This window comes from Sorex fumeus, unplaced genomic scaffold, assembly GCF_029834395.1.
Source record: "Sorex fumeus unplaced genomic scaffold, SorFum_2.1 ptg000065l, whole genome shotgun sequence".
NCBI classification, from domain to species: Eukaryota; Metazoa; Chordata; class Mammalia; order Eulipotyphla; family Soricidae; genus Sorex; species Sorex fumeus.
The window spans coordinates 4,236,941-4,255,439 of NW_026606122.1; the positions used below are offsets into that span (position 1 = coordinate 4,236,941).

The following is an 18,499-nucleotide window of genomic DNA, read 5'->3' on the forward strand; positions in this document are numbered from 1 at the left end:
AGCTGGCCAGCCTAGTTTACCCTCCTTCTCTCTCCACAGAGTATGCCAACAAAGTGTTGCTCTGTCTGTTCACGGTGGAAATGCTTCTCAAGTTGTACAGTCTGGGCCCCTCTACCTATGCCTCCTCCTTCTTCAACCGCTTTGACTGCTTTGTGGTCTGTGGGGGCATTCTAGAAACCACGTTGGTGGAAGTGGGTGCCATGCAGCCCCTGGGCATCTCTGTGCTTCGATGTGTGCGCCTCCTCAGGATCTTTAAGGTCACCAGGTGTGTGTGTGTGTGTGTGTGTGTGTGTGTGTGTGTGTCTGTGGTGATGAGTGAGGCCCCAAACATAGCTCCCACCCCAGCTCTAATGAGAATTCTGTTTCAGCCACTGGTCATTTAGTGCATTCAGAACCCCTTCCTGGCCCTGGAGAATCCCCAGGAATCAGGGAAAACCAAGTGTTTCCTTCCCTAGAGATCTGAATCCTTTGCAACAGGTTTCTGCTACCTCCCCATCCCCTTCCTGCACCTCACAACTTTCTGATCTCAATTTCAACATAACACTCACCCCCAGCCCCAATACCATCCTCAATGTGCAACCATAATAGTATCTCTAACTCCACCCCCAAACCACAAATTTCTTCCAAGCTCATTGACAGTCCAAACACATAATCCCAAATCCATCTACAATCTCATCTTTCCCTACCACTAACCACAACCCCTGTGACTCCCATTCTTGATTTGATGTACACCAGCCTTTCTCCACCCTCAGCACTGTTCCAAGCCCCAATCTCATCCCCACCCTCTCCTCTTTCCTTCCCCTCAAACCACAATTTTATCCCAACTCAGTCCTTATCGCAAATCCTTAACCCTGATCCCTGATCCCAGATGAAACCTAGTTCTAACTTCACGATCTTCTGTTTAATCCTCCATTACATTCCTAACACCAAGCCTACCCCCAAATTCAATAGTATCCTTACCTTTTATTTTCACCCCAAAATCTGAAACCAATGGTCCCTTTAACCCAGCCCACGCCCTCTTGCACCTCTAGACAGCACCCTGCCCCAGCTTCTGACTCCAGGCTAGCCTGCCAATCCTCCCTCTCAATCTCTGCTGCAGGCACTGGGCCTCTCTGAGCAATTTGGTGGCGTCCCTGCTCAATTCAATGAAATCCATCGCATCCTTATTGCTGCTCCTCTTCCTCTTTATCATCATCTTCTCCCTGCTGGGCATGCAGCTGTTTGGGGGAAAGTTCAACTTTGACCAGACCCATACCAAGCGAAGTACCTTTGATACATTCCCCCAGGCCCTCCTCACTGTGTTTCAGGTGAGGCCTAGAGACCCAAGAATGGGTAGGTTCATGGTGGGGACTATGTTGGAAGAAGGGTCCCTGGAGCCCCACTATGATCTTCCACCTTCAGATCCTAACAGGAGAGGACTGGAATGTGGTCATGTATGATGGTATCATGGCCTATGGGGGCCCCTTCTTCCCAGGAATGCTGGTGTGCATCTATTTCATCATCCTCTTCATCTGTGGCAACTGTATCCTTGGAGACTTGGGAGACCAAATAGGGATGCAGGGGCTTGGGGAGGGGCCCATAGGGGAACCTGGGTGACTTATGGGCAGGCTCTTCTCCATCCTTTGCAGTCTGAGCTTACCCCAGACATCCTGTTGAATGTATTTCTGGCCATTGCTGTGGACAATCTGGCGAGCGGAGATGCAAGCACTGCCAAGGACAAGGGCAGGTGAGTTCTGGCTCTACCCCCAAGACAGTTGTTCTCAGGATCTCTAAATGGAAATTTCCCTCAACACATCTCACATCACCAGAGATGCCTTAGTCACCCTGGTTAGCTTGGTCTCCAGGGCCAATCTGCCAGTCCGCATTCATTCACCATACATTTGTTGATAGACTTGGGACAAATTCTGAGAAGCCAGTAGGGGTCAAGGTAGGCTGAGAATAGTTGTCTTCTAGGGATGACATTCTAATTGAGGAGGGCAGGAAAAATACCAACATATGTATAGATAACAATACAATTTAATTTAACATTTTGGGGGTTAATTTGGGGGCCATGAATGGCAGTACTCAGAGTTTATTTCTGACTCTACACTGAGGGATCAGTCCTGGCAGAACTTGGAGAACCCTATAGTGTGCTAGGATTGAATCCATGTTGTGTACATACAAGACAAACCTGCTGTACTATATCTCAAGCCCTGAGTCATACAGATTTCTCAGGGAAGAGCATTCCAGCAAGAGTACAGCAAATAAAAAGGTCCTGAGATGATAATATTCTTTGCACATAGAAAAATGTCATAGAGAGATAAGATAGTACAGTGTGTATGGCACTTGCCTAGCACACAGCTGACCTGGGTTTTATCTATGGCATCCCATATGGTCCCCTTAGCACCACCAGGAATAATTCCTGAGTTCAGAGCCAGAAATAACCCATGAGCGTTGCCAGGTGTGGCCCCAAAACAAACAAAAATAATATTTGGGATGATAAATATCATCGAGGGCCAGGAAGATGGGTCAAAGAGCTAGCATACATGCTTTACATGCAGGAGGCCTAGATTGGCTCCCCTTCACTCCATTATCTCCCAAGCACTGCCAGGAGTGACCCCTGAGGTACCTCTGAACACAGTCGGGTGTCACTGTCACTGTCACTGTCCTCCCGTTGTTCATCAATTTGCTCGAGCGTGCCCAGTAACATCTCCATTGTGAGACTTGTTGTTACTGTGTTTGGCATATCGAATACATCACGGGTAGCTTGCCAGGCTTTGCCGTGCGGGCGAGATACTCTCAGTAGCTTGCCGGGCTCTCCGAGAGGGGCGGAGGAATCGAACTCGGGTCGGCCATGTTGGCCGCTTGCAAGGCAAACGCCCTACCTGCTGTGCTATCGCTCCAGCCCACTGTCGGGTGTAACCCAAACAAAAACAAAAACAAACTGAAACACTTAGTGGACAGCATGGAATGGACTGAGCAAAGAGGAGAGTGATATAGAAGAAAAGGTCATGGGGGGAATAGGGAGGTCAGATGAAGAGCATAGGGGATCACAGATGAAGAGAATAGGGGTCAGAGATAGCCCAAAAGGTTTGAGCAAAGGCTTTGCTCCCAGGAGGCCCAGGTCCAATCCTTAGTATCATATAGTCCCCCAAGAACACCTGGGAAGGACCTTTGAGCACTGAGCCAGGAGTAGGTCCTATACATCACTGGCTGTGGCCCCGAAATAAAAGAAAATAAAATGGCCTTCAGATAAAAGGCATTGTGGCACATGCCAACACTAGGTTTGCAGTTTGGTTTGGGTTTTGACTTTTGTGCCATACTTGATGATGCTCAGAGCTTTCTCCTGGTTCTCTGCTTAGGGATCACTCCTGGTGGGGTTCAGGGGACCCTATGCAGTGCTGGGTTTCAAAGTGAGGCTGGCCGTATGCAAGGCAAATGTCTTACCCACTGCACTATCTCTCTAACAAGGTTGTTTTGCCCTAAATTATGGGAGCTATGGTAGGTTGTGAGCAAAAGAGGATTTGACAGGACCTCCATGGCTTCTCTGAGGGCAGACTGTGAGGATGAGGGCAGAAGTAGGGAACTCCCAGGGGGCCTAGGGAAAATCTGTTCCTAGGCAGTGGCCACCCCCCACCAGCCTTGCCCATCTGCTATGACCTTTAGCAAGTAGCCCCATATCCTCCCAGGGAGAAGAACAGCGATGGGAGACTCCCACAGGAGCACGGCGGGTTGGTGAGTTAGAAGTCTGAGCATTCACTGTCCCACATCCTTTCTTCCGTACAAGATCTGTGTGTGTATGTGTGTGTGTTTGAACGTGTGCTTTTTCTTTTGGAAAGCTGTGTGCTTTGCATCACCCACACCTGGTGATGCTCAGGACTTTTTCCTAGCTCTGTGTTCAGGGATCACTACTGATAGGTCTCAGGAGACCCTATGTACTGGGGATTGAACCCAGGTCGGTTGTGTGCAAGACAAGTGCCTTACCCACTGTACTCTCTCTCCAGTCCATGCATGTATCTTTAATTCCTGTCCCAGTGATTTTAATGTTGAGTCATTCCACATAACTGTGTCCATCCCATGCTGATCAAGTGTACAGTCTCTTTTGTCTCACCCTGCCATCAGTGAACCCCATCTTTCTGCCTCCAGATACCTAATGGGAAGAATGAGGAAGAGGAGAAAGCCACAAATGAAGGAGCAGGCAAGTGGTCAGGGTCCAGTGGAGGTGGGATGAAACTTTAGGGACAGCTCTCTTAGGAAGAGCCCTGAAGCTGGGTCCCTGGAGAGCAGCCTTTTCCAAGATCAACTTGAAAAGAATGGCGTTGATTATAGATGAATGGTTACCAAAATTGTGATGTAGCCGACCTGGATTCGATCCCCAACATCCCTCAGGAGTGATTTCTGAGCACAGAATGAAGAGTGACCTCTGACCTTTGTCAGGTGTGGCCCAAAAACAAAATAAACAAATAAAAAAGAGAAGAAAAGAATGGGTTTGGCATGTGGCTGTGGCATTGGGCCGCTGAGAGCAAAGATGAGAAACAGAGGACTGTTTGTCTGCAGAACATCCCTGAATCTTTGTTCCCAGGTGGTATGTTTGTGACTGTAAGTGTAGCAGCACTGGTGCCACACCTTTCCCAATCTACTCCTATGGCCTCCAAAAGCTCCAAGGGTCAGGGGCACCACAGTGAACCCACAGACTCCCAGGCTTTCTCTGAGCATCTGCCACTCCAGCTGGGAGGTGCGAAAACTCTACCAGACCAAGCTCGGTTTGCTAAGACATTATATTCACTGATTATAATGTCTTTTGTCCCCCACTCCAGTTCTCTCTATTTTGATTTTGTGCCAGGCATGGAGGAAGATGAGGAAGAAAAAGACGGGGAGGAGGAGAAGGAGGAGGAAGGTGTGGGGCATGCAGAACTCCTGCAGGAAGTAGTGCCAAAGGAGAAGGTGGTACCCATCCCTGAGGGGAGTGCCTTCTTCTGCCTCAGCCAAACCAACCCGTGAGTGCCTGAGAGAGGGAAGAACCAGGGCAGGAGGGCTGTAGTGGGTGGAGTGTCAGGGGTTCTCCAAAGCTCTCTCAGTGCACACAGCCTGTGGCAATAGGTCCTGAGCTGTGGGCTTCCCCCACACTACCCTCACTTCAAGCCAGTGTTCCTGGGTACTAACGCCAGTCTGCTCTCCACTGCCCAGGCTGAGGAAGGCCTGCCACACCCTCATCCACCATCACGTCTTCACCAATCTCATTCTGGTCTTCATCATCCTCAGTAGCGTGTCCCTAGCAGCCGAAGACCCCATTCGGGCCCACTCCTTCCGGAATCATGTGAGCATTTGGTGGGATTTGGGAGGGCTCCCCAAGGTGAAAGCAGGGCCAGGTGGAGAAATCAGGAAAAGATTCTTTATTGAGATGAGAGGGGGAGGTAGTAGTGGCCGCCATGGCAGTGCCGACCACCTCCAATGGATGAGCCACCCACTTGGGGAGCATCAAGAAGCGGTTGTAGTTGACTAAGGAAGCTGAGCTGAGGGAAGTTGAGTAGGTCAAGGAGGACCATGCCACCGGGTAGACACAGGGGGACCCAAATTTACCCCTGGTCTCTTCCATAACCAAACCTATTGCCTCAAAGAGAAGTCCTGGATGGTGGTGTCAGCTTTGGAATGTGTGTGTATGTGTGTGTGTGTGTGAGTGTATATGTGTGTGAGAGAGAGAGCAGGGAATGGAGAAAGATATAGCAAAACTCAGAGAGGCATTCATTCAGGTTCATCTGTATGAACACAGACAGACAGACAGACACACACCCCTATATACCCTCTTGGCCCTGACTCAGTGACTCCCCTTCTCTCTTATTTTCCCAGATTCTGGGGTACTTTGACTATGCCTTCACCTCAATTTTCACTGTGGAGATACTACTAAAGGTGACTAATGGGCTTTCAATCACACCCCCAGTTGTCCAGCCCATTTCCCCTCCTGCCCAGGCCCACCTCCACAGCGCATTTCCCCACGATTGGCCTCTTCTGCTTTCCAGCAACCCCCAATATACACACTTTATCCCTTCTTCTTCTCTCTGCCTGAAGCTCTGCTGTCTTACTCCATCTCCTCCTACCCCCTAGATGACTGTATTTGGGGCCTTTCTGCACCGGGGCTCCTTCTGCCGTAGCTGGTTCAATCTTTTGGATCTGCTGGTGGTCAGTGTGTCCCTCATCTCATTTGGGATCCAGTGAGTGACCTCCACCCACCCCATTGCTCCCAGAGCCCAGGCGAGACACAGGCCAGAACTTGAGAACACTCCTCTCCCCAGCTCTAGTGCCATCTCAGTGGTGAAGATTCTCCGAGTACTCCGAGTCCTCCGGCCCCTCAGAGCCATCAACAGGGCCAAGGGACTCAAGGTATCCTCATGTCACCTAAACCTGCAGGTCCCAGACCCAATTTTCCTCACCTCACCCTGGAGTCATCATCATGGATCAGACACACCTTTTACCCCGACGCATGGCCACATATTTGGCTTTGGTCTTTTTATTTTGGGGTGGGGGGAGGTGATAGAATCCTGTGGTGATCAAGGCTTACTCCTGGCTCTAAGGTCAGGGATGGGGCTCAGGGGACCATATCAGATGCCAGAAACTGAACCAGGGTCGGCAGCATGGAAGGCAAGCACCTTGCCTTCTGTACTGTCTCTCCCGCCCTGGCCACATAATCTGGATCTGCCTATAACCCTGGTGCCCAACCAACAGGGTTCCATACAGGTGACCATGCATTCCCTAGAAAGCTCACATTTCTCTGATCCAATTCCCTCGAAATGTTGTCATGTGTTCCATCATAGCAAACACTGTCAGTGCCTGGCCCCTTGAATCATGTATTCCTGACCATCAATCACATAGCCCTAACCAAGTCCCCAAGCACCCTTCACACCCAAGTCTCTGCTCCTGGCCACTCTGGCCTTCAAAGGACACAAGTCATGTCTGTGGATCCCTGCAGCATGTGGTACAGTGTGTGTTCGTGGCCATACGGACCATCGGAAACATCATGATCGTGACCACGCTACTGCAGTTCATGTTTGCCTGCATCGGGGTACAGCTCTTCAAGGTGGGGAGGAAAAACAGACTGGGTGGGGGAAATGGCAAGTGGGGGGTTGGGGGACTGGCTTGACAGATATCTTCCCTGTAGGGGAAATTCTACAGTTGCACGGATGAGGCCAAGCACACTCCCCAAGAATGCAAGTGAGTGTTGAAAATGGCCTCCCTGGAGCCCAGGAACACTCCTAAAAGCCATACAGGCTTTTTGGTCTCCCAAAGGCCCCAGACGCCCCTAAACCACCCTCCCCAAAGCAGTGGAAACCTTCTCCAGACCTTATTAAGAACGCCTTTCCCAGAATTCTCTAAAGTCCCAGGGTACGTCCCCAGAACTCTCTCAAGAAGTGCAAAGGTCCTCACAGCTCACCAAGCCCTAAGATGTCCCCTAGAATCTTTCCAAAACCCCTTTGCATGTTCCTCAAAGTTACCAACATTTGACTCCAGATCCTCCTATAGTCCCTGGATGCAGCCATCTCCCAGAGTCTATCTTCCATCTTGAAACTTCTATAGAGGGTAGTGATTTGAAACAATAGGCTTTGGAACCAGACATTCCAAGCTGAAACCCATTTTGGCTACATTTCTCAATTTTTCGGAGTCCCATTTCCCTCAATGGAAATATGGGAATAGAAGAAATGTAGTATCCCCAAGGTAACTGTGAGTAGTAAGTGAAAAATTACTACATGTAAATTTTACCAAAGTTCCTCGCACATAGTTGTTGATTAAGGTTGGCGATTTTTAGCACCCATTTTTTTTCCTGGTGATGATTACACTAACAATGATGATAATATCTCTCATGTATGGTATCAACTATATGCCAGACACCATTCACAGTGATGGGGTTATATTTCCAGTGATTTTGTAATCCTTACAAAAATCCAGGAAATATTTAGTTATTATTCCATAGATGGGCAAACCTGAGACAGCAGCATGAAATGCCAAAGGCCACCCATATTGTAAATACAGAGGCAGGATTTGAGCCCAGGTTATCCAGTTCCACCACTCCATGTTGGGCACCCCAAAATACTCCAATACTGAAGGCCCCAGACCCCTTTCCACAGCTTCTCACCCCTCCTTATCAACATAGCTTGTCTGCAAATCCACAGGGGCTACTACCTCGTCTACCCCGATGGAGATGTATCACGGCCTCTCGTCCGAGAGCGGCTCTGGGTCAACAATGACTTCAATTTTGACAACGTCCTTTCAGCCATGATGGCCCTGTTTACAGTTTCCACCTTTGAAGGCTGGCCTGCGTGAGGGGCGGGCCCCGGGAATAGGCGGGGCCTGGTCAGGAGCCTTTCGAGGATTGGCTAGGGTTCAGCTGCGAGTAGACAGGAGTGTATCGTAAGATTTGATGAAGGTCTCAGCCTAGATAGGGCTTTATGGAAACTGGTGGAGGTATCAGAAGACTGGGGGTTGCGGGGGGTGGGGGTGGCAGGGAATCTCTTGGAAACTGGCTGGGTACCTCCAAGGAATTGCACGGAAGATTTCCCAGGAGTCGGTGGGTGTCTCAAGCAGATTTAGTGGGATTTGTGGAAAACCAGGGAGAGATCTGGGAGGACTGGGTGGGGTTCTTAGAGAAGCTGAAACTTACAGAGAACTGTAATGGTATTTAAGGGAATACCTGGAAATATCAGAGAGTGAGTGAAAGGGATGTGGAGCCAGGCATTCAAGTGGGTAGGAAAGGGAATTAAGAGACTTGATTGGGGGCGGGGGGGGGGGTTGTGGGGAGTTTTGGAAGCTGTATGGATATCTACAGGTATGAAAGGGGATTTGGTGGTCTGGGAAGGTTTGGTGGGAGTGTGTTTTGTGTGTGGAGATCTCGTGATTAGGTCAAGGAGGTTAGGGAATTTTGGGGTGCCACAAGCTATTACAGTGTGTGGAATGTTCTGGGTCAGGTCTGAGGGCATTAGGCCTTCCCCTGATTGGTTCCAATTGGGTCCTCAGGCTTCTTTACAAGGCCATCGATGCACACGCGGAGGACAAGGGCCCCATCTACAATTACCGCGTGGAGATCTCAGTGTTCTTCATTGTCTACATCATCATTATTGCATTCTTCATGATGAACATCTTTGTGGGCTTTGTGATTATCACTTTCCGTGCCCAGGGAGAGCAGGAGTACCAAAACTGTGAGCTGGACAAGAACCAGGTGATCTCTGACCCGCTACTTAGGGCCACCCCATGACCCCACCTCAATACACCATTCATTTACTCACTCATGCCCTGTATTGGTATGCAGCGCCAGTGTGTGGAGTATGCGCTCAAGGCTCAGCCACTCCGCCGCTACATCCCCAAGAACCCGCATCAGTATCGAGTGTGGGCTGCTGTGAATTCAGCTGCCTTCGAGTACCTTATGTTCCTGCTCATCCTGCTCAACACAGTTGCTCTAGCCATGCAGGTGTGAGCTCTTCCCTCCCCTCCCAATCCCTGACAGATAACTGACATCCACAAAATCCCTAGAGAATTATTTGGAACACTATAGACCAGGTGTTTTCAACTACCTGCCTACAAACTGGTCCCATTTGGTGGTATAATAGTTGAAAACCACTGCTTTTAACTGCAAATAACAAAACTCCCAAATGACAGGGACTTAAGCTATAAAGAAATGTACCACATTTCTCTAAATATAAGGCCAATAATTGAGATTGCATCCTGATTTCAGAGAAGAAATGATCCGTGTGTGAATGGTATATCACATTTATGACTTGTCATTGGTTATAAATATGTCCCAATTTTAGAGAGTCCGAAATGAAAAAAGATGTGTATCCTGGTAACACAAAATGTTAGGTTACTTCATGTAATGGGCGATGTGGAGTCAGGCTGCTTGCTTCATTAGGGACCACATTCTATCTTTTTGCTCCACACTTCTTTTTTATTTTCAATGCCAGGTATTGCACCCAGGGTCTCACATATGTGAGGCAGGTGCTCTACCACTGAACCCCATTCCCAGTTCTACATTCAGCCATTCTTAGAGAGTTGGCTTTCATTCTTAGGATTGTTCATGAACACAAGATGGTTCCACAGCTTCAGTGTTCAAGACAGGAAAAAGAAGGATAGGTTGCAGTGGACTCTTCTAATTTAAGAATTTTTATTGGAAGACAAAAATGTCTGTCACAGAAGCTACCTAACCAGCAGTTGACTTGAGTTTCTAATTTCATTAGTCAGACCTAACTATAAAGAAAGCTAGAAAATCAAAAACTTGTCTGTCTCCTATTCACAATGGGACAGAGACAATGTAAAAGTTTGGTCAACCCAGAGTTCTACCACACCCCAGAGTCACTTCAATCCAAGTCAGAGTTGGTTTGGGTAGGGAGATCTCTGGCTCAGGCTTTGTTCCCACGCCTGGCTTTCTCCCTCAGCACTATGAGCAAACTGCTCCCTTCAACTATGCCATGGACATCCTCAACATGGTCTTCACTGGTCTCTTCACAGTTGAGATGGTGCTCAAAATCATCGCCTTCAAACCCAAGGTATCTCCCAAATCTAAACCTACCCTCGAAGGTGAATTCTTTGGCAGTTTGGGGACAGAGCTTATTATCGTATTTGCATGGGACTTGTGACACACTAAGAAGTGATTGGGATCCAGATGCAGCTGCATCGTGTGATACAAACCTAGCTCTGCGTCTCTAATGTTCCCTACTCCTGCTGACCCCCTAGCTTGGCCTCTAGCTCTAAGAGAACATTCCACTGCTTTTCTTCTACCTACAGCATTATTTTGCTGATGCATGGAATACATTTGATGCTCTTATTGTAGTGGGCAGCATTGTGGACATTGCCGTCACTGAAGTCAATGTAAGAACTGGTCTCTCCACCTTATCTCCCCCTACCAACTTTCCCCACCTCAGTTCCAGCACTCTCTTTCGCATGGGTTTGTGTCTTCCACTTATACCCCAGAAACTTCTAAAGACTTGGTACTCCTCATTCTAGCTTATCTCATCTGAGTTCCTGTTGGACTCAGCCAAAGTCCCCTTCTATCAGTTTCCTCTTCCCATTTGCCCCATTCTTTGATTCCATCATCTCCTTAAACAACTCTCCTATTATTTCTATTATTTCCTCCACTGCCTCTACATTCTCCTCCATTGGCTCCATCATCTCTGCAAACTCATGCTTCGGCTCCATCAACTCTTCTTACACCTTCACTGGCTCCATTTCCACCACTGATTGCATCATTCCAACATTGGCTCTTTCCCGGTTCTTTCATCATCACTGATATCACTGTTGGCTCCATCATCTACTGTGCTGGATAATACATGGTTTTACTACCACAACCAACCATTCTGCTGGTTTTCTATCTCCTTCTATTGCTTCTCCATTGGGTCCTGTCCATCATCTCCACAATACCTCTAGCTCCATCGTTTCTATCCTTGGCTCCAATACAACTCATCCATCATCTCCTGTACCTTATCATGTTCATGTCCTCTTAACCCACATTATCAACTTTCTCCATAACCGTCTTGACTTACTACCAAATAACCTCTTACATTATTCCTTGAATAATGATTCTCCCCCTCTCCTATATCTTTCCATAATTTCTTTCCTTGTTCATTTGGGCCTCTGATATCATCATCTCCTCTATGACCACTATTCTGATTATATCTACTCCAGAATGGTGGCCATCTCGGTGAGGTAGTTCCCCATCTCTCAAGAGGAATTTGTTTCTTACTTCATCCACCTCCTTTCCTTTTTTTCCTGGGTTTCCTGAGAAACAGTCTCTAGCCACACTGAGGACTGAGTTCTGAGAGATTTGGGAGCTGGGTGGGTTAAAACATAAGGTGGTTGAGTGAATGTGACCTGAGTGTACCCATTGTATCTCAACCTCAGAGCTCTGAGGACAGTTCCCGCATTTCCATCACTTTCTTTCGCCTCTTCCGGGTCATGCGACTAGTCAAGCTCCTTAGTAAAGGTGAAGGAATTCGCACTTTGCTCTGGACATTTATCAAGTCATTCCAGGTAACTGTACCATTACTTTGTTCTTTTGAGCACCCCTCACCCTATCCTCACAGTCTGCCCTTTTACAAACCTCAGAACTACAGCCCCCAGCACATTTTACCCATCTGCAACTTACCATAGACTGTTTTCTCTTTTCTAAACTCTCAATTTACAATACACCTTGTACTCACTGACCTTACTTGCCATATTTAATACTATCTCCATATTTGGGAGGCACTGAGAGTAATGGGCAATTAAGAGATAGACCACATCTTTCAAGTGGCTGGGTCTGAGGGAGCAATGCATTCTGGGGTTTTGTTTGTTTTGTTTTGAGTCACACCTGGCTATGCTCAGGGGTTATTCCTGGTTTTGTGCTCAGGAGATACTCCTAGAGGGGCTCGGGGGACCATATGGCATGCCAGAGATTGAACCCAGGTCAGCCGCGTGAAAGGCAAATGCCTTATCCTCTGTGCTCTCTCTCTCCCTGGCCAGGAGAAATGCATTCTGGGGCTGATAGTTTTTAGCCTGGATCTGAGTGCTTATCTTCCTTTCCATACCCTTAGGCTTTGCCCTATGTGGCTCTTCTCATTGCGATGATATTCTTTATTTATGCAGTCATTGGGATGCAGGTAAGTCGGCGGTCCTAGGGATATCTCTGGTGTGTGTCCTCCATTGCTGTGGGATATTTGGGTAGGAATAGCCCAAGATAGTATGGCATGTGGGAGAACATACAAGCTGGATGGCCCAGAGTCAATCATAGGATCAGCAGTGCTTGCTGGTCAGAGTTGTGAGAATTCTATAGCTATTAGAGCTAGAAACCTATGTGGTGAACAGGCTAATCCTCCTGACACAGCTCCTATGTGCCCACAGATGTTTGGCAAGGTAGCTCTTCAGGATGGGACACAGATAAACCGAAACAATAACTTCCAGACTTTTCCACAGGCTGTGTTGCTTCTATTCAGGTGATATATAATCCCTCCTCTGCCTCCTCTGTCTCCAGCATGCCCTCTGGTGCCTGTATACCCTCTCTGGGTCCCAGATACCCCCAACGTTCAAAATAACAAGACAGCAGGAAACTCCATGCTACCTGAGACCTTTATGGCTGCGTTCTGAGAACTCTTTTAAAGTAGTCTCCTATTCTGGAGAGTTTAAATATTAGTGCCAGAAAATGATTTGTATCCATTTTCCAGCTTTCATATGTATCCCTCCCTCAGGTCTCAGTGCCTACCTGTTAAATGCAAATACAGCCATATTCAACAGGGCCAAGGCAGCCTTTCAAATACTGAAATGATGAGGCTGGACAGATATTACAACATACATGGTGCTTAACTTGCATGTGGCCAACCCGGATTCAATCCCTCTGCATTCCATATGGTCCCCCGAGCCCTTCCAGGAGTAATTCCTGAGTAAAGAGCCAGGAGTAAGCTCTGATCATTGCCAGGTATGGCCCCAAAACAAATATAAATAAAGGAAAGTAATAAAGTACCAAAATGCTTTCTGTTGGATGTAGCTCCTAGTGAGAAGTGGGTCATCTCACTCCTCCAGGTTCCAAAGTTCCACTTGTCAAGGCTTCATTGTGATCCACAGGTGTGCCACTGGTGAGGCATGGCAGGAGATAATGCTTGCAAGTCTTCCTGGGAATCGCTGTGACCCTGAGTCTGACATCAGCCCTGGCGAGGAGTTTACCTGTGGGAGCAATTTTGCCATTGCCTATTTTATCAGCTTCTTTATGCTCTGTGCCTTCCTGGTGAGGACCATATCCCCACAAGCTACACTACTGCCATCAGAGCTGGTCTTAAGGAGTCTGGGGATATGGGCCAGACTGTCAGAGAGTGGGTGAAAGGGCTACCCTGACAACAAATTCATTCATCACATAAGGTGACCTCAACTTCCGACCACCCTTCCCCACATGCATGATTATATGTGTGTGTGTGGTGTGTGTGTATATGCGCATGCACACACTTACATACACTATGCTCTGCCCTTTGTCTAACCCCCTCTGCTCTCTGGACTACAGATCATCAATCTCTTTGTGGCTGTGATCATGGACAATTTTGATTACCTAACCAGAGATTGGTCCATACTGGGCCCCCATCACCTCGATGAATTCAAGAGGATCTGGTCTGAATATGACCCTGGGGCCAAGTATGCTCCCTATCCCATACATGGAACTCCAGGGGACAGGACACTGCTCCCACAGTCCACTAACCCCAAGATTTCTAACTTGTGCCTCCCATTACCCAACTAGTATATGCCCCAAGTTGCCTACTGTTCTATCCTCTGCCGCCTTATCCTGACTACTGCCTCCCAATTCATCCCTGGTATATCCAGACAGGGGTGTTAAAAGGCAGGGAAGAGTAATGAATTGGTTAGGCCCAGAGAAAGACTTAAGGTCTTTCTCCAGTTCACTGGTGTCTCCTACCCAATCCCTTATCTGCTCCCAGAGGCCGCATCAAGCACTTGGATGTGGTGGCCCTGCTGAGACGCATCCAGCCTCCCTTAGGATTTGGGAAGTTGTGTCCACATCGAGTGGCCTGCAAGGTTTGTGTCTTTGCTCACCCTACCATCCCAAAAAACAGTGAGCGATCTCCCAACCACATGGCAGGGGCATTTACCCCTGCATCCACGACATTTGCCCGAAGTGAGTCCCGTGTCCCTGGTGTGTACAGAGGCTTGTGACGATGAACATGCCCCTCAGCTCAGATGGGACAGTCACATTCAATGCCACACTCTTTGCCCTGGTTCGGACATCCCTGAAGATCAAGACAGAAGGTGTGTGGGGGATAGGAGAAAAAGGGATGGGGTGGTCAGGGACAGGTGTCAGAGGATCCCTGGGGAGGGTTTCAGGAGCACACTGATTAATGGGCCCCAATACTAGTTCTGGACCTCAATAGTGTGGCTTCTCCTGGCCTGTTTTACCACCTGTCCAATGGGGGAAGAGTGTGGCTGCAAAACTTGCAAAACACCCTCCAATTGTGAGGCTGTGGTTACCAAGGGTTCTCCCTATTGGTTCATGGCCCAATGCAGGGAAACTGGAGCAAGCTAATCAGGAGCTGCGGATTGTCATCAAAAAGATCTGGAAGCGGATGAAGCCCAAGCTGCTAGATGAGGTCATCCCCCCTGCTGATGGTGAGCTAGCCCCACCTCCAGATGCCAGGAGCCCTCTTCTGACTTCTAAGAGGATTTCCAGGATTGCAAACCCCACAAAACCTGCCCTACTGATGGGGGGAAGGGGTGGCAGGCAGGCATTGAAACTAAGAACCCCTATGTAACCTATTCCTCTCTACCCCCAGAAGAAGAGGTCACTGTGGGGAAATTCTATGCCACATTTCTAATTCAGGACTATTTCTGCAAATTCCGGCGAAGGAAGGAAAAAGGGCTACTAGGGACTGAAGCCCCTCCAAGTACTTCCTCAGTGCTTCAGGTCAGGTCTTCAGAACTGGGTCTGAAAGCAGGGTGGTAATGCGATTGTTGTGGCTGAGGGTAATAGCCTTCTTGACCTCCTAGGGGTCATCTCATCAATGAGAAAAATGAGGTCCAAGGACCTGATGAGAATCAGGGTGTTGGAGCCAGAGCAATAATAAAGCGGATAGGGCACTTGCCTTGCCTGCTGTCTCCCAAGTTCTATCCCTAGCATTCCATATGGTCTCCCAAGCACTGCCAGGAGTAATACCTGGTAACAGATCCAGGAAGTAACCCCTGAGCATTGCCAGCAAAGACACAAACCTTACTCAGTGCCCCAAAAACAAAAGAGATAGAGAATAAGGGTGGCTGAGGGGTTCCTTCCACCAGCCCCAGCTCCTGCCTGAAGAGCAGGCCCCCAGAGAAGGATGGAGCCAAACCACGAGTTGTCCTAATTCTTTATCCTCAACCCCATAGGCTGGTCTGAGGACCCTGCAGGTCCTGGGCCCTGAGATCCGGCAGGCCCTCACCTGTGACACAGATGAGGAACAGGAGGAAGATGAGGAATATGACAAGGACCCAGAAAAGCACAATGTGAGTGCCACAAGGTTTCATTATCTAGCAGACTTTTAAAAAAATCTGTAAGATAATTTGTCCACTTTAATGTTTGTGGGCTGGACTGATAACACAGTGGTAGGGCATTTGCCTTGCATGTGGCCGACCCGGTCAACCCAGGTTCAATTCCTCCATCCCTCTCAGAGAGCCGGCAAGCTACCGAGAGTATCTCACCCGCATGGCAAAGCCTGGCAAGCTACCCATGGTGTATTTGATATGCCAAACACAGTAACAAGCATCATAATGGAGACGTTACTGAGCCCACTCGAGCAAATCGATGAACAACGGGAGGACAGTGACAATTACAGTAATGTTTTGTGCAATAACATGTGCTTTTTTCCTTCTGTTGTGGTGGGGGCCAGGCCCTGTAGTTCCGGAGTGGGGTGGGACACAGTGCCTGGGCTGGCACCCAGAGCCTGGCACAGAAAACATATTCTTCAATCTTGAGGAACTTTGTCACTACCTGTGGGAGGGGGAGTCTTCCAGAGACATCACTCCACCCCCAATAGAATATTTTACAATCAAGAGTCAGGAAACTGGATGTGATCCACGTAGTAAAACACATATGTTTTCTGTCCCAGGCCCTGGGTGCCAGCCCAAGCACTGTGACCCACCCCACTCCATATATGGCCAAGTGACTTAGAGTGAATAGGGATGCAACACTTGGTCCTGTGATTTCTACAGACCCCCATGGAGTCCCAGCTTCCATCGCGTCAGGATGCCCTGATTTCTGTGTCTTTGCCTATGGGGACCAGACTTGCAGATTTATACTCCCCTGAATCCAGTGATGATGACAGGGAAGTTCCTGACTCCAGGCAGTCCAGTGTATCCCAGGCTGGATCCCATACCCTCAGGTACAGTCACGGAACTGGTGGGAGGGTGGGAGGAAAGCAAAGGTTAGACATTGTGTTGTGGTGGGGTGACTCAGAGGCCAGAGAAGGGGGTCAGAGAGGGCCTATGAGTAAAAGTTTGGGTAGAATGGAGACTCAGGACTGAAGTGGGAAACTAAAGAATAAGAAATACATATGAGGGTCAGAGAGAAAGAGTACAGCAGATAGGGTGCTTGCCTTGCACACAACCAACCCAGATTCAATCCTTGACACCCCATATGGTCCTTCAAGGCCACCAGAAATGATCTCTGAGCGCAGATCCAGGAGTAAGACCTAAAGACAACTAGGTGCAGCAAAAAAGAGAGTGATACCTATGAAAAGGTCAGGACCAGGGAGATAATTCAAAGCACTGAGCATGTGCTAAGCACCCACAAAACCCAGATCCGATCCCCAAACCTATGGTTCTTCTAAGCACTACTGGTAAGGACTCCAAAACATAAGCCCAGAGTCGGCCCTGAGCACCACCAAGCGTTGCCCCAAAAAAAGGGGGAAAAAGTCCAAGGCAATGCAAAGACTGGACAGATCACATAGAGGTTAAAGTACTTTGCATGCCTTGCATTGTAGCTGACTACAGTTTAATTCCTGACACCCATATAGTCCTCGGGCATCACCAGGAGTGATCCCTAAACCTGGAGCCCTGAGTGAGGCCCAACCACCCCTAAAAATAAAACAAAGCAGCAAAATGGGACTGGAGCAATAATGGGAAAGATATTTGTTTTGCATGCATCTGACCTAGTTTACCCAGCACCCCATATGGTCTTTTGAGCATCACCAGGAGTGATCCCTCAGTGCAGGGTCAGGAGTAGTCCCTAAGCACAGCTAGTTGTGCCCCCCAACATACACAAAAAACAGCAAAATGACCAAACTGTTGGTATTGATAGTAGAGTTTCATAAGTTTCCCAGATCAACCTATAAAAATCAAAAGTCATTTATCTACTTCAGTGTTAACGAATAAAAAAATACTATTTTAGGGCCACAGAGATTGTACATGAGTTAAGGAGTTTGCCTGTCCTGTGGCTGAGCTGGTTCTAGTCCCTGGCACTTCATGTGTTCCCCAAGTACACCATGAGTGATCCCTGAATGCAGAGCCAGGAGGAAGCCCTCAGCAGTGCTGGATGTGGTCCCCAAGCCAAAAACAAACAGTAACACAAACACGGCGCAAAGAAGTTCAATGATGTACATGATTAGTACATGTACATGATACAGAATCTAAGTTACTGCGTGGAAGGGATGGCTGGAGCAATAGTAAGGTGGGCAGGGTGTTTGCCTTCACGAGGCTGACCTGAGTTGGACCCCCAGCATCCATATGGTACCTCGAGCACTCCCATGAGTAATTACTGAGTGCAGAGCCAGAAGCATCTGAGCATCTCTGGGTGTGACCCAAAAGGCAAAAAAAGTGTGCTTGGGCTAATCACTTTGTCTCACTGTACTTCAGTTCCTCTCCTGTGAAACGGCTATGCGTACTTCAGAGGACTAATGAGGGGGAGGCAGTCACAACTGAGGGGAAGTTTTCACATGTAGCAGTTTGGCTGTAGGACAACACCCAGCGCTGCTCAGGGCTTACTCCTGGCTCTGCACACAAAGATCAGTCCTGGTGGGCTCAGGGCACTATAATATGAGTACTGGCC

The 18,499-nt window shown here is 48.4% G+C and overlaps 1 protein-coding gene across 1 annotated transcript in view; it reads left to right on the forward strand.

Moving 5' to 3' along the window:
• CACNA1F (calcium voltage-gated channel subunit alpha1 F) overlaps positions 1–18,499 on the forward strand; it is a 38,592-nt gene that overhangs the window by 14,395 nt on the left and 5,698 nt on the right. Inside the window, 30 exon segments of the mRNA XM_056128583.1 lie at positions 40–265; positions 1,100–1,307; positions 1,402–1,522; positions 1,645–1,726; positions 3,669–3,714; positions 4,126–4,177; positions 4,823–4,976; positions 5,167–5,296; positions 5,827–5,886; positions 6,082–6,188; positions 6,270–6,357; positions 6,944–7,051; positions 7,133–7,185; positions 8,142–8,288; positions 8,983–9,184; positions 9,275–9,433; positions 10,395–10,505; positions 10,744–10,827; positions 11,641–11,661; positions 11,857–11,985; positions 12,528–12,593; positions 12,835–12,926; positions 13,552–13,711; positions 13,982–14,109; positions 14,409–14,505; positions 14,634–14,736; positions 14,992–15,093; positions 15,258–15,388; positions 15,844–15,960; positions 16,666–16,835. Coding sequence (XP_055984558.1) covers positions 40–265; positions 1,100–1,307; positions 1,402–1,522; positions 1,645–1,726; positions 3,669–3,714; positions 4,126–4,177; positions 4,823–4,976; positions 5,167–5,296; positions 5,827–5,886; positions 6,082–6,188; positions 6,270–6,357; positions 6,944–7,051; positions 7,133–7,185; positions 8,142–8,288; positions 8,983–9,184; positions 9,275–9,433; positions 10,395–10,505; positions 10,744–10,827; positions 11,641–11,661; positions 11,857–11,985; positions 12,528–12,593; positions 12,835–12,926; positions 13,552–13,711; positions 13,982–14,109; positions 14,409–14,505; positions 14,634–14,736; positions 14,992–15,093; positions 15,258–15,388; positions 15,844–15,960; positions 16,666–16,835 — 3,454 coding nt within the window.